The sequence below is a fragment of the Tasmannia lanceolata genome, unplaced genomic scaffold (assembly GCF_043159265.1).
Source record: "Tasmannia lanceolata isolate RefF3 unplaced genomic scaffold, GAP_Taslan_0.1 ptg000235l, whole genome shotgun sequence".
NCBI classification, from domain to species: domain Eukaryota; kingdom Viridiplantae; phylum Streptophyta; class Magnoliopsida; order Canellales; family Winteraceae; genus Tasmannia; species Tasmannia lanceolata.
The window spans coordinates 12350-27740 of record NW_027518911.1 but is presented as its reverse complement, the minus strand read 5'-3'; the positions used below and the strand labels follow the sequence as shown (position 1 = coordinate 27740).

Genomic DNA, 15391 nt, shown 5'->3' with positions numbered 1-15391 from the left:
CTAAGATTAGTTTGAAGTTCCAACCAAGAGGAAATCTCAGAATCACTCTTGTCTCACCTTCGGGAACACCGTCGCATTTATTGATGTCCCGTCCGAGGGACACGGACGAAGACACATTCGACAAGTGGCCCTTTATGACTGTTCACTTCTGGGCGAACGAGCCCAGGGAACGTGGAAAATCATAATTAGAAACGAGAATAGGCGCCGTGTTGCAGACCAACAGGGTACCCTATTCTCCTGGTCGCTAGTCTTCTTTGGAACCTCCACACCACCTCAAGAAAATTCACCCCTCAATAATTACACACAAACAATAGCAGAATATTGCCACGACGAACCTATGAACAGGATACTTTTAGTAAGGAAGGATACAATAGTGATACAACTAACAACGATGAACCGGCAAGTGCTCCACTTTCATCGGTTAGAGAAAAAATCGTGCAAGCTTTCAAACAAAGTCAGAAACATCATCATCAAATCTCCATTCTATTGACAATGCAAACAAGTTCAGTAATAGCTTCGCACCCAAATGGGCTCCAACATGGCTGGTGCCTCTGGGTGTTGTAACGTCCATATTTGTGATAACAGTTCTTGTTTTTGCTACACTAATCAGTCTGGTTAGAGTTGGTTCAAAGTTCGCAGGTAACATTGAGTTACGATTTAGGCCTCAAAGCCATGGAGCTAAATCGTCCTCAAGCACTGCCTCCTATTCCAAATTAGACAGTGAGGTTAATCTGGATTGTTAAAATGATTAAATCAGGGCAAAAACAAGGATGCTGTAAATGTAGGACTTGAAAATAATGAAGTGATTCAAAAATAAATAGAGAGAGCGAAAGCGAGAGCTGTAGGTTAGACTGATTAAATAGATTTTGAAAATTCACATGCAAATAGACATCATTAATTTACTTGTTCGAGTCTTCTCCTCTCACCTTTTCTTATTTCCCAGGTGATTTATTATCAGGTTGATTACCTAGCTTATCACCTTAGTCTTGCCAACTAAATCCTGTAGCGCCAAGTCTAGATTGTACTTGGCCCTCGAATGATTCTCGGCGTAATTTTTCAAGATCTCTAAATCGTCTTGCTCCTCGGTGTCGATATTGTGGCAAATATTGTATAGTCTGACTAGTTTTACGGCATCCTCCACCAATTGCTTGATAAACATCTCCAATAGTAAATTGTCAATCTGCTTGTTGTAGGCCAAATAGAGTGACATTGGACCAAAATGCCTGGTCGATCTGAGTTTGTCGAAGTCACTTCTACTATCAACAAAATTGTAAACTCTTGTAGTTGCATGCACATATCGGGGGTCATCGGGCTCAAACTGAACACAGGCACGATCTAGTATATATTTATACTTTTCATCTTGCAATAATCTGATCATATTGTTCTCCTCAAATAATCTTGGTGTCTCGACAGACGCACTATCCTGGGGATAGAAGATATGATTCAATCTAGACCTTTCCACGTGAGTTGGGAATCTTAATGTGCCATCACGTTCCCTGATGGACATCAGTCTAGATCTTTTCGTCTGACCAGGTGATATGTCCACAAACAAAACTCTGAATCGAGAATATCCTACAAGCTCCTCGTCCTTGGAGAGGATTCTTGGCTCTGAATTGTCTGGATCCATTACGGGCGGCATCTGAAGTCTCGCCCTCGCCTCATGGTAGGCATTCTCCTTGGCCCGCTTCAAGTCCTCATCTGTCATGAACATCATCTTGGGCGACTTCAATCTATGGACTATCCTTTGTGAAAATATCTTATCCTCACTATACCTGGTGATCTCCTTCAATAATGTTTGTACATCTTCCTGCACGAAAACTTGACCAATACTAGGCCTTTGTCGTTGCTGTTGCTGGATGCTCATGGCTCTCCTGAAGATGAGATTTCGCAGAGCCATGATTGGATTTGATTTTATGCTAATCGATGTAAAATATAATTACTTGATTTGTTAGGTTTACGAATAGGACATCTCAATATAGCCGAAACCCTAAAGTTGTTTATATTCTCGGAGACACGTTCAATACACGAGGCTTATTGCAATGCAATTCTGCACATGTTTCTGCCAACAAATCTCTCGAGCTACTTTTTTGTGCGCGACTGTACATTCGGAAGCAAATCAACTAATGATCACTCAAGAGAACCCTCTAATTGCCTGTCTATGAATGTAAAGTGTTTTTATTCTTATAAGAATCCAAGAAAAGAATTATCATCGATCAATGGGCGTTGTTATCTTGTTTCGTACTAAAAATTCACCAATAACGGAAGCCACTTGTTCGGGTACGTCTTCGTGAACCGCATGGCCGCATTTGGGTAGTACCTTCATCATGAATTTTCCCTGCATGTGACCTATTGTGAGAGTCTTATCGAGCCTGTCGATTCCAGCTAGAAGGAGGAACTTTGCCTGGACCGGCGAGTCCAGTAGCTCACCAGATAGTCCCTCGAACCATTCGCTCCAAAAGGGTTGTGTCTTGGCCAAGTCTGTGCGCCAACAATATCCCGGTGAGTCTGCATCGATTGACTTCCTCTTGTTGTCATAATCGTTTGCGGCAAACTTTAGCTCCTGACTCGAATCCGGCGAACATTCTCCATCCTCACACATCTCGCTTATCACAGGATTACCCATACTTGCTGCCGCGGCAGCAGGTGAAGGAACTCGGGGCGGACCCATGGGTAGGTTACTCTTGAGGGCCGCGATTCGTGGTGGTAGGGGCAAATCTGGTGGCAAATTCACGATTGGACTTGTGGGCCCAATCAGACTCTCAGAGCTAACGGGAAATTTGTGTTTTGTAAGAGATTCAATCAAGTGTCTTGGTTCATCGCTGTAGTCAATGTCATGTATTGCCAAGTGCTCATTCTCGATGCTAACCAAGTTTCCCGGCATTGAAACTCGAGCCGCGTCGATATTCTTCGCCATCCCAGATCGAACCGACCACTCAATTGCATTCTTGAGCGTGGGGAACCTCGCAGGTCGAGTTTTGATTACTGACATCATCAAAGGCAGTGCATCCTTGGCAGTCCCTTCGACGACATCAATAATGACGAAGCCAATCAATGAAGGCAACGAGGCATTACACCTAGATGAGCACTTGATGGCAATGGCGCCGCCCATACTGTGGCCAACGAGGACAATTTTGGGTGTCTCTGGGAAGCCACATATCCTATGAGTTGTGTGTATAATTGATGAGACATCCTGACACAGAGTGTCGATGTCCATTTGATTGTCATTCCTGGTTTTTGTGTCGCCATGACTGCGCAGGTCGATAGCCAAAACGCGGCAATGACAATAGTGCTCGATGTAACGAGTGAACTTTGCCCACGATAAACCCGAATACCCGCCGCCATGGAGGGTAACTAGAGTTGGAATTTCATTGAACTGCTTCACTTCTGCCTCAGTAAAATCGCAATCGTTGGCGTCGAGTCGCCTGCCGAATTCTCTCTTTGTGCATAAGGTTCCTTGAAGTTCCTCAGGTAAACTCTGAAAAAATCCAACTCTTGATCACAAATCGCCCCCAGCTGATGGTGGTGGTGATGATTTGGTGATTCATTTGGCGACACTCTCGGGCTGGTGTCAAGTTGAATATCGTGAGCTTCGTCGAAGTATTTGGTCCAGCCGACGGCGAATAATCCCGTTGACTCCTGGCCGAGAGTCGCGAAGTAAGCGAAGCCATACGAAAGGCTTCGAGTTGGCTTCGGAAATAGGAGAGCCAACCGAATTTTTCTAATAGTTCATCTTGTTCTCACCTAATTAAAGGTGAAATATTAATGTAGTTGCAATGACAGCTGGTGAAATGTAAACAATAATAGAACCACGCGAAGAGGGAAAAAATTTCATCAGATACGTCAATTAAGATGGCGCCACGATCTGCCACATGGGGTGTTTTCGCATCATGATGCTCATGTGGGTAAAAAAGTGATGAAAGCTCTTCTAATTAGTGCGTCTGTTTGCTGAGTACGATGGCTGAGCTGGCGCACTAATTGATAATTGATTAAATCCCTCAAATATCAGCCGATTAGTTTCGTGAATTCCGCCTCAGACTCGAAAATCCACTGGAAATATTTTGACAGCAGAGATAAGATTTGACAGCAGCCATACAGGTGGATTATTCGGAGGTTAGAGTTTCGTCGGCTTGTCTGATCCACCGGCGGCATCAAAGCATAACGAAGGCAACACCGACGACGACTGCGACAACAACAGGTGATTAACAACACCACACTTGAGGCACCTGAGCCTCGCTCGTGTACCTCTCTATAGGCCGACAATTTGGCTAGGGAACTAGACACACGCAAGGACGCGCACCGAATTTTTGTGCGAGATTCGCTCTCCTCTTGGGCTTTCTAGGCGTAGCGACCGGCCGCCGCCATTACGGCCAACGAGGGCGACGACGACAGCGGCGAGGATTCCGCCGCCGCCGCAGATGAGCGGCCACAGCCAGAGGGGGAGGAAGCGCGGCGAGGAGAAGGGCAAGCAAGAGGGCACAGGCGACGGGTTAGCAGGCACGACGAGACGGGGGAGGCAGCGGCATTAGCCAGGCGAAGAAGGACAAGGCACGTCGCTGTCCCCGCGTCGAGTAACGCCGGTGGTGGTGGTGGCGGCAGCAGCAGCGGCGGCAGCCCTAGTGGCAACGTTAAAGTTAACGTCAGTGGTGCCAGAGACGCGCACAAGCTCGAGTTAAAGCCACACGATTCGCAAGGGGAAAGCAACAGCAACCACAAGGCAGCAACGCAACACGAACGTGAAGAAGAGAAGCAGCAGCAGCCAATGCATTCGCTGCTTGCCGCAGCGGCGCGTTCGACACGAGCGCCGCCACTGGCAAGGCGAGCGGCCGGTGCGGTGGAGTCGCGCACTAACGCGTTCGGCGTCGGCGACGGCGCTAGCGCAACGACTGCAAAGTCATCCAATAGGCGCACCATTAACACTGCTAGAAGCAAGGAAAGCTCGAAGTCATCCTCTTCATCATCACAATCATCATCATCCTCGTCATTATCATCCTACGAGAGACAACTACAACTACCATCACATCGTCCCCACCACCATCATCATAAGTCATCATCAACAGCGTCAGCCTTGTCAGCGCTAGGAGTCGGAGCTACAACCACAGCAGCGCAGCCACCGCCGTCACTACCACCGAGTTTCAGCAGTAATTCATCATTGAACGTTGAGCAGGCAAAGCGGATACATTCGACTAACCACGAAAGACATTATCGAAAATATTTAAAACCCCACACAACTTCAACCACTACTGACAACCAATTTCAAGGTTCATTATTGCACAACCATCACCATCGTCGTGGTATTCTAAAGCAAAGCAAAAAATCTCTCTCAACAACCTCATCTAGACACCCAAATTCTACCACAACTAATAACAAGAAAAATATCAAAATGGTCGACCAAGCTGTAATTGACAAGTTGGAGGCTGGCTTCGCCAAGTTGCAAGCGACAACCCCAGAGCAATGTCACTCATTGCTGAAGAAGTACTTGACCGCGAGGTCTTGGACGCCTGCAAGAACCGTAAGACTGCCATGGGTGCCACCTTGTTGGACGTTTGCCAGTCGGGCTTCGAGAACTTGGATTCGGGTGTCGGCATCTACGCGCCTGACGCCGAGTCGTACACCTTGTTCAAGGAATTATTCGACCCAATCATCGACGACTACCACAAGGGATTCAAGCCAACCGACAAGCACCCGGCAAGCGACTTCGGTGACCTTGAAAGCCTGGTCAACGTTGACCCAAACAACGAGTTCGTCATCTCCACTCGTGTTCGTTGCGGCCGCTCCCTCAAGGGCTACCCGTTCAACCCCTGCTTGACCGAGGCGCAATACAAGGAAATGGAGTCCAAGGTTAGCGGCCAATTCAAGGCAATGGACGGCGACCTGACGGGCACCTACTACCCATTGACTGGCATGACCAAGGAAACTCAACAGCAGCTTATCGACGACCACTTCCTCTTCAAGGAGGGCGACCGTTTCCTCCAAGCGGCGAACGCTTGCCGCTACTGGCCAACTGGTCGTGGAATCTACCACAACGTGGCCAAGACCTTCTTAGTCTGGGTCAACGAGGAGGACCATCTTAGAATTATTAGTATGCAAAAGGGCGGTGACCTGAAGCAAGTCTTCAGCCGCATGGTTCAAGGAGCTCGCGCCATCGAGGCCAAGGTTCCATTCTCGCACGACGAGCGCTTTGGTTTCTTGACCTTCTGCCCGACCAACTTGGGCACAACCATCCGTGCTTCAGTTCACATCAAGCTACCAAAGCTTGCCGCTGACCGCAAGAAGCTGGAGGAGGTTGCCGGCCGCTACAACCTGCAAGTTCGTGGAACTTCAGGCGAGCACACCGAGAGCATTGGCGGCGTTTACGACATATCCAACAAGCGTCGTTTGGGTTTGACCGAGTACCAGGCCGTTCGCGAGATGCAAGACGGAATCTTGGAGTTGATCAAGATTGAGAAATCTTTATAGAGTGTGCGGCTATAACACCTTTTTACTGATGCTATAACAACAGCTATTATGATTACTACTTCTTCTATTCAACTATTACTACTGATATCAATTTTAGCTTATTATCTTAAGTATTGAAAACACAGGATCACATCACATATATCTATACATGTATACATCATTCATATATTTAGTATTGAATACATATTTCTAATCACAAACAAGCGGCAAGCAAGTAAAAGTAATTACGACGGCTATACGTGTAGTGATACTTCACAATTACCATTGTGTGTTGTGTGAGCCTAAACTCAAAAGCTTTCTTCCTCCGCTTATTATTAAGAACATCATCAGCAACCACGCATCATCGCCACAGTCATTTCTATTCATCCAATCAACATCAAAGAGTTTTTGACTCGAGGAGAGGAGCAACCGAAAGGGAGAGAGTTGAGATGAACTCAAGCGTGAAAATTGTCTTTCCTCCTCCTTTCCCATAGAACTTGGTGGTGGTAGAGGTGGTGTGGGGACATGCAGCATTGGAGATGTTGAGAGTTTATGTTATGTAATCATGCAAAACTCTTAATAGTGAAATATTTAATTGGTGCTTTTAACAACAATAACAACCACAACAAGGAGTCGTACAATTCTATTATTATTATTCAACGGGAACATCAACATGTTTAAATCTTGGAAGTGCACGATGACTAACACTGATGAATGAATGGATTGTATTAATGGAGGCGTCAAGGGTTGCGACTTTTATTGCTATTATCGCCCATTATCACCTCATAATGTTTGAATGATGTAACCGATTAATAATAAAGTTTAGTGCATATACAACTACTACTCGCTCATGTAATATCCTTCCTGCCTGCTCGCGCGCGTCTTGCAACACGATGTGAGCCCGAGGCAAGGTCAATCTAGATCACAGCGCCTCTGCGCGAAGGTCCATTGTCTGCCTGTTGATTGTCGGCTGTCAAGCTCGTTGAATTCAAGAGTAGACGTATTTTCCGTCAACCTGGGCTCTCAACAAAGTAATTACACTTCTTTGAGAGGGTAAATATTTAGCTTAAAATTGCTCAGCAACCAATACACTTGGCTAGACAATGGACTCTCGCATAGGCCCGAAGCCGAAGTCAATTCAAGAGCGAGGTGGGAGTGTAAGCTGGTGGCAAGTCGGACGGAGTTGCTCACTTGGCTGGGGCGCCTCTGCCTCTTCACGCTCGTTGAACCCTTCACCATCCACTGAGTCCCCATCAAGCGTGAACATTCTCCCTCCCGTCATTGTTGTTGTTGCTGTTACGTAAAAAGAGGTAGAGGCGATACTCGACTCGCCATGCGCCAAGTCTGACTCGTGGGGCGCCTCTTAGAAAACATAACAAACGACTTAAAGCGTTGCGTCGGGTCGTTGAGTTTCAGGCAACAAACAACGAAGCAGAGGAGGACAACGAAAACATGAGAGTGACTGGAGTCCAATTCAATGGAAAGTAACCTGATCGTTTAGCTCGTAAGTCGCACAGCGACAACACCAGAGATGGCCAAACACACGGGCAGTAATTAGAAACAAAACGAACTAGCGATCCAGACGGATGGCTGGTCACGAGAAGTAGAGGTTGACGCAGGAGGATCTACACTCGCAGATCGATCTAATTCATTTCAATTCAATTCAGTTTGAGAGGCGTAGCTTGTCGTCGTCGTCGTCGCCGCCGGTTAAGTAATTGAATAGTCGCCGGGGCAAAGCTGATGAACTGAGCTGAACAGGAGATTGTGTGTCGCCGCTCAATCGTGTGGCTCATTGTGTCACTAGAGCGCGAAATTAATTCCAATTGAGTGTCACTAGTAAACGTTAGAGTCAATCTCTCCGTCGACTTTGGACAAGTGCAATGATATGCCGCCGCAGGCGCCGCAACTTGGCGACTGACGCACTCGTTGGAATCCCGACAACAACACCGCCTAGCAACAAGTGTCAAGACTGGCTAGACGAGCAAACAAAAACACTCGTCTGCCGATCCAGTTTCTTCTCAGCGAAAAACACGGCGAACTTTAGTTCCTCATGGACGAACTCCAGCCGGCTGAGTGGAAAATTCAGGTCGTTCAACTGGTTGAACTTCTTCCTCTTCGAAGACGACGACGCCGATTGACGAGGAAGAACGAGTTTTATTATTGATGATGGCCTTTCGTGTGAACAGCTTGACTCACCGCCGCGCTGATCAATCAACCGAATGAAAGTGTAACAACACCTCGAGGGGCACCTAAGTTTGCGGTTTATGAGTTCAAGCAGAGCGATTTTCACTTATTAGCTCGCCAACTCGAGTGTGACCTCTGGCGGCCTGCGTTCTCTCTGAGGGAAAGTTCGAAAGTGTTCGCTATGCTCGCCGCCTCACACACAGACCACGAAGACGGGGACGCGCATAGCGCAAAATCTCGCGAGGCTCTCAGCGGCGGCGGCGCCATCACAAAAGCGGGCGCAATTTTAAACACTTCACGCGGGATTACGGAGGCAAATTGCGTAATAGACTTGCACTGAGCGAGCAAGCGAGTGAGTGAGGATAGGTTGAGGGGCCCGAGGGACGCGCACCACAGTGGTGTCCTCTCGCGAGAGGCGAGCTCAAGCGATGCTTATCTCGCCGGCAAGGCAGTCGGCGGCGAACTATAAAAGCGCCTCGCGAGATCGAAAGGTCACTCTGATGGAGTGTTTCTTTGTCAGAGTTGCTCGTTTCTTGTTGTCGTCGTCTTGGTCGTTGTTTGCTCGTCTTTTTATGCAAAACTCGCGCGAGCAATAACATGTTTGGCAAGCCGTCAAGTTTGTGCTCGAATTTGCTCGGCGAGAGGATAAAACTTTCGCTTGTCAGTGTAATCTTCCCCGCGGAAGATCTAGACTCGCCCCCAAGAGTTGCTCACTTTTATGTGTGTCCTCTACACACACACACAAACACGGACACGCGAAAGTAGCGAGGCGCTCGACGAGCAACTTGGCGAGGCGCAAGCCGCGCGAGTCTAGCCAGCTACTCGGAGGTGACAATCGAGTCGCACACCTGCAATCATCGGCGCTGGAGGAGGCCGGCACAGTTAATCGAGCGAGGCGGGTCGCCAGTGGCCGACCTTGAGGCTGCGGGGAGACGAGTCAATTTGTGTCCGTTAGATTGCATTAGCGAGTAACTGGGCGCATGTTGTCCGTGATATGGGCGTCACCTCTGCAAACACACGGCGGCCAGTAACAAGCAAAACAGGTGTACGGTTTCTATGGGAATGAGCATGAGCAGTCGAGTGGCGGTGTTACCTCATCTCGTCGTGGTTTCGGCCATCGCGAACAGCGATACGAGGATCCCCATTGCGTCAGCGTGCTCAAGTTGTGTGTGTGCGCGGCGAACGTAACGACAGACACACTTGGGCTCCCCTTCGACTCGAGAAGGAAACTCTCGGGCGAAAAACAACCACTTGTAAGCGTCGCTGGCTACCACTTGGTGGCTTTCACAGGAATGAGGGTCCGCCTTTGCGTCACCACACTACAAGACGAGTAATTATTTATTGGCACTAGTCAGCTGGAGTCTCAAGGGAAGGAAAACAATCGAGCAAAAGATGGCCAAAACATCGACAAAGTTCAACGTCAGGCTGATGAACTTGGTGTCCATGTTCGCGGTGTTGAGCCACTTCGCTCTGACAGGTGAGTATTAGTGGCCCCATCATTTTGGAATCTCCTCGTCGACAACATCGGAGTCTAATTGCAATTATCCAACCAACCGAAAGCGAGGGGATTCATCTGGTGCTACTCGTGCATGAGCAACCAGCCTGGATGCTCGGAGGACGGAGTCAGTTGGCTCGTCCACCGGGCGGTCACCTGCCCGAGAGACGACGACAAGTGTGTCAAAATAACCGAAAGGAAACAGAGTGAGTTGTTAATTCATGAGCCAATTTGCTTGATAACCAAGGGAGAGCCAAATCTAATTAGTGTCCTTCTCACAGGCGACGTCATGATAATCAGAGACTGCTTGTCCAACATAATGCCAATCCGGACGGACATCCCGGGCGACAAGTACGAGGGTTGCCGGCCGGCCTCGCTGCCCAACCCGAAGATATCAAACTACGTGACGAATCCCCTGTACGATCTCGAAATCAAGAGGTAAGTTTGGGGAGAGAGAGCTAGCGATGAGCTGCGTTGTATCAGCCAACTAACTCCATCTCCAGCAACCCGAATGACAACACCACCTACTGTTTTTGTGAATTCGATCACTGGTGCAACGGAGGCTCCCTATTGGAGCCGGTGAAGGCCCACCAACTTATACTCATATTAGCAACGTTTGTTTTCCTACTACAAGTTGTGATGATTTGAACGCATACTCCTCGAGATGAAACCTTTTTCCCGCACCTCTCGTCTGTCATCTCACCTGCATATGAGCAACCGAAGCCAGTTGCCGTAGTCGAATAGACGATTTAAAATCATGGACCAAGACACTGAGATGCTCTACATGGACGATGGCAGCCAAACCTCGTCGACTGGCTCCGCGGTTGGTGGCGCCGGGGGGAGGAGGAAAAGCAGCGGCACCACCGATTTGGTAGGAAAACAATTTCCCAACAAGGACAACAAACGATTCCAAGTGCGCAAATGGACGGCGGTGGCCCTGTGGGCCTATGACATAACCGTCGACAACTGCGCCATTTGCAGGAATCACATCATGGACAAGTGTATCGAGTGTCAATCCGTCCAGGAGATGACAAACATAGACGAAAACTGCACCATTGCTTGGGGCAAATGTTCTCACGTTTTCCACATGCATTGCATATCAAAGTGGATCAACACGAGACAAGTGTGCCCCCTTGACAACAGGAATTGGGAATTCAAGAAATATGGCACATGAGATTTGCGGGCTCCTCTCATCTTCTATTTAATATATCGGAAAGTCTAGCTCAAGTCGAATCTAGTACTTGAATCTACATTCGGCCGGCCACTCCAGCTCGTCCAATTGGGTGTTGATGAATTTAATCATGGGCGGCGGGCCACACATGAGGATGTGCGTCGATCCATCGGGTTCAAATAAATTCTCCTTTATCATGTCCTTGTTGACAAAGCCACTGCCATACTTCCAGCCCTCCTCGGGCCTGTCAACGGTGTACCAAATCTTCAGTTGGTCGGGATATTTGGCGGCCAGCCCCTCGAGCTCGTCGCGCAACAGAATGTCCTTCTCGGTTTGGTTGGCAAACAGCAAGGCAATCTTGGTCTTGTCAACGGAGGTCTTCTTGAGGACGTCGCGGATAACTTGTAACATGGGCGCGATTCCCGTGCCGCCCGCAATCATGGACAGCCTCTTGACGTGTATCTTTTGGGGCGCACTCTTGAGGTCGGCCCTGATGGCCAGGTTGCCCTTGCCCAGGTACTGGAGTCGGCCCTTCGGTCCGCGAATCTTGATTGAGTCGCCCAGTTTAAGGCTCTCCAGGTGCTGGGTGAGCTTGCCGCCGTCTGGAAATTTGGGGTGCACATTCTTGAAGTAAACCTTGATGACGAACTCCACGAAAACCCTTGTCGTCGTCGCTCGACACGGGAGTGTAGGAGCGGCTAACCTCAACCTCGTTTAGGGTTGCAATGAGAGACACATGCTGGCCAATGGGCAAACCCAAAACGTGCTCCTTGCTGGGCAAACCGAACCTGAACCTCCTGGTGTCATGGGAAACCTCCTCGCGTTCGATTAGCTTCACCTCGTACTGTGTCTCTGGATCCTGCAACAACTTGGGCGGACCTGATGAAAACCAGCGGAACATTATGTTGTGTAATGAGGTTGTGGTGGACTTTTCCCCGTTTTGGGATTTGTTTTGGTGAAATAATATTATGTCTACTGCCCGCCAGCCTACGTAACCAATAAAAGCTGTAACTAAAATGTGCCCAAAAATTTTAGGCGTACTATTTAATGTACTATACATTTGAAACGAATTGCCAAATGGTGAGCAAATTCGCATAATGGCGAGAGGGGCAGAATAACAAGTGGCCGCCAAAACCGAATGACGTCGTGGTGCCTGTTGGCTTCAACGTTTTCAACGTCGTGGTGGTGGTAGTATTAATAGTGGTTGTTGTTGTTGTTGCCTTTTCTTACGTGTTTCTCGCCTTGCCTCTCGCAGGGTGGCCGTCCGAGTCGCAATTGCGTCGCGCCTAATAAATGGCCCTGAAAAGTTCCCACTGACACTTGGAGTCACGCAGTAGCCTCCAGTGTGATGCTATAATAATCAAGTAGTCGATTGAGGCGAGCTCATGAGGTAATTGGCTCTCCCTTTTTGATGTAATAATTGCTCACTGATAATGTTCTCTCTGGGGGTCCTTGGTTCTCTGTCACTCTATCTAGCGAATTCTCTGGCACACAACAAAGCATGGCCAAGCAAAGCACACAGCGGTTGCTCGCCCGCCCGCCCGCTCGCTCGCGTTTTTCCTGCAGCGAACTGTACCGATCGGCCTTCCCATTGGCTCTGGTCAGCGTCGTCCCGAAGATCGATTGAAAGTCGGCACGAAACTCACCTGGTGTCAGCCACAGCCGACCGAACCAAAGACCACGAGGCCCATCGAGGCGCACCCAAATCGAGGAAAGCGAGCACAACAACAACAACAAAGGTTCAGGTGTAATTGAATCATCGCTTTTGAGGTCTCACAAAGTTTATTCTTCCGCCCAGACACCGGCGGCTTGGCAAACAACAACTGATCCTCAGTAGCGAGTCGAATCAGAGTTTTGGCCCCGCGAGGTCGCTCGATGGTGCTGGTTAGCCAGCGGAAGTCTGTCCGCTATGGGACTCTCCTCGGCCGTGGAGTCGGCGAAGTGTTGAGCAAACAGAAGCCTCCTCATCTCGGCCTCCGATCTGCGCGCCAGCTTGGCGGTGAGTCTCGCTGGCTCCCCGTGTCGGTCAGTGGCGCAGTCGGCGCTGCACTCCAGCTCCGTGCTGCTCTGCAGCTCGGCGGCGTCTTCGTCGTCGACGTCGTCATCGTCTTGGTCCTGTTCGTCTTGCTGCTCCGCATCGTCGAGTCCCGCGTTGGATCCGCACGAGCCGGAAGTGAGGTTTTGTTGGCTCCTCGAGCCTCTAAGGCCGACGAGTGTGTTGTTTCCGATTGAGTTATTGAAGCCGTTGATAAGCTGCAGTGTAGTTGTGCCGGCCGCTGCAATGTTTACCTGCCTCGGACTATCGGCGCCTCCATCAACTCGGTCGGCCGCCGCCGCCGCCAAATCTGGCTGCAGGTAATTGATTGGCGGAGGCCGCCGCTGCTGCTGTTCGTTGATGAGGTAGTGCTGGTGATTGCGCAACAATCGTTGCTGCTCCAGTTGGTGATGCTGTTGGTGTTGTTGTTCCTGTTGTTGCTGCATTAGCAGCGTTATCATCGCATGCATCAGCGCTGGATCGCAATCTTTGCTCCGTCGGTGAGGTTCAGTTGTTGTTGGTGTAGTTGTTGATGCTGACGGACTTTGTTGTTGTTGTGATGATAGCTGCGACCTTGTGATTGGCTCGTCTGATTGGCCCGATATGTCCGCCGCTGCTGCTGCTGCTGCTGCTGACGCAATTGATAATCGTCGTTGGCACCGCCTCCGCTCAGGTAGTTTCGCTTGGTCCTGTACTTGTTTGACAAGTGCTGGGGCCGCATCAGCATTGTGGGGTCCAGCGCGAGTTCGTTAGCGGCCTCCTGTTGTTTGTTGAGTCTGCAGCTGGAGCGACTCCTGTGATTGGAGGACCTGTTTATGGGCTTGGTGGAGCTCTTGCAGGCCAGCGCGAACTTGAGGTCCTTCATCATCTCCTCGCACATCCGGTCGCGACTGGAGCCCGACCTCTTGGCGCGCCACATGAATTCCGCGATGGCCACCAGGAAGGAGATGCCCAGCCCGCCCAGCAGCACCACGAAGACGCCGCCCACGTTGGCCAGCGAGAGCTCGGTCACGCCCCCGCCCTTGCCGTCGTCCGTGCAGGTGCCGCCCCCGCGGCGCTCCTTCCACCAGCGGTTCTTGAGCACGTGCAGCATGCCCGTCTCCTGGAGGTGGAGGATGCCCTCGTTGAGGAGCGTGCGGTAGGGCCGCTTGAGGCGCGACTTCTTGCTGGTGGCCAGGCCGTAGCCCTTGCTGTCGATGAGGCCCCCGATTTGGGTGAGGTTGCAGTTGCGCTCGATGATGTACTCGATGGTGGTGGACTCCATGAAGAAGGCGAACTTGCCCTCGCCCACGCGCTTCTGGCCGTCGTCGTTGGAGCGCACATAGGTGCGGTGGCGGCGCATGGTTTCGTCAATGCGCCTGTAGGTGTCTATCTGGGAGTCGTGGAAGAAGGTGCAGGTTGAACCGGACTCCACGCAACCGTACTTGATTTCCTGTTGCTGGCTGAGGTCGCGCACATTCTCAATGGGATAAACGACCTTCTCGACGGTGAGGAAGGCGGCCAGGTTGGCCGTGTAGGAGGAGATCATGATGAGCGTGAAGAAGTACCAAATGCCCGCAATGGTGCGCGTGGACATGGAGCGCGGCGTCAGGTCGCTGCCCTGCTGCATGAGCGAGCCTATGGTGAACCAGAAGGAGTTTAGCAGGGAGAACTGGTTCTTGAGGACCGTTTCGTCGTCGTCGCCTATGTGGCGGCAGGGGTGCGGGTTGGCCCACTCGTAGGGCGACAAGTGGCCCACGAGGAAGAGGATGGCGCTGATGCCGCAGTAGGCGGCCAGCACGTAGGCCCACACGTCCGAGGAGAAGGGCGACAGGAAGGAGAAGAGCGTGGTGACCTTGGTGGTGGGCTTCTTGAAGAGGATGGAGATGCCCGTGTTCATGAAGGGCAGCGTGAAGTCGACCGCCTCCTCGCGTTGCGCCGTGATGGTGAGGTCCACGATGGCCAAGTCCGCCTGGCCGCGCACTATTTCGCCGATCATGCCGTTCCAAACGATGCTCCCGTTGGCCAGCACCTCCTTGCTGCCGTACTTGCCGTCGGCCACCACTTGCCACTTGTAGCGGAAGTTGACCAA

At 50.3% G+C, this 15391-nt stretch overlaps 1 protein-coding gene and 2 pseudogenes across 1 annotated transcript; 1 reads left to right on the top strand and 2 right to left on the bottom strand.

The window, feature by feature from the left end:
* Positions 1-979: 979 nt before the first annotated feature.
* LOC143867430 (uncharacterized) lies at positions 980-1897 on the bottom strand (the record flags this gene model as incomplete). The annotated part of the gene is made up of 1 exon (XM_077376084.1): positions 980-1897. A coding segment is annotated over exon 1 (918 nt), but the record flags the coding sequence as incomplete, so codon positions are not given.
* A 931-nt stretch (positions 1898-2828) lies between these two features.
* LOC143867429 (uncharacterized) lies at positions 2829-11288 on the top strand (annotated as a pseudogene).
* A 60-nt stretch (positions 11289-11348) lies between these two features.
* LOC143867428 (uncharacterized) lies at positions 11349-13790 on the bottom strand (annotated as a pseudogene).
* Between the last annotated feature and the right edge of the window lie 1601 nt (positions 13791-15391).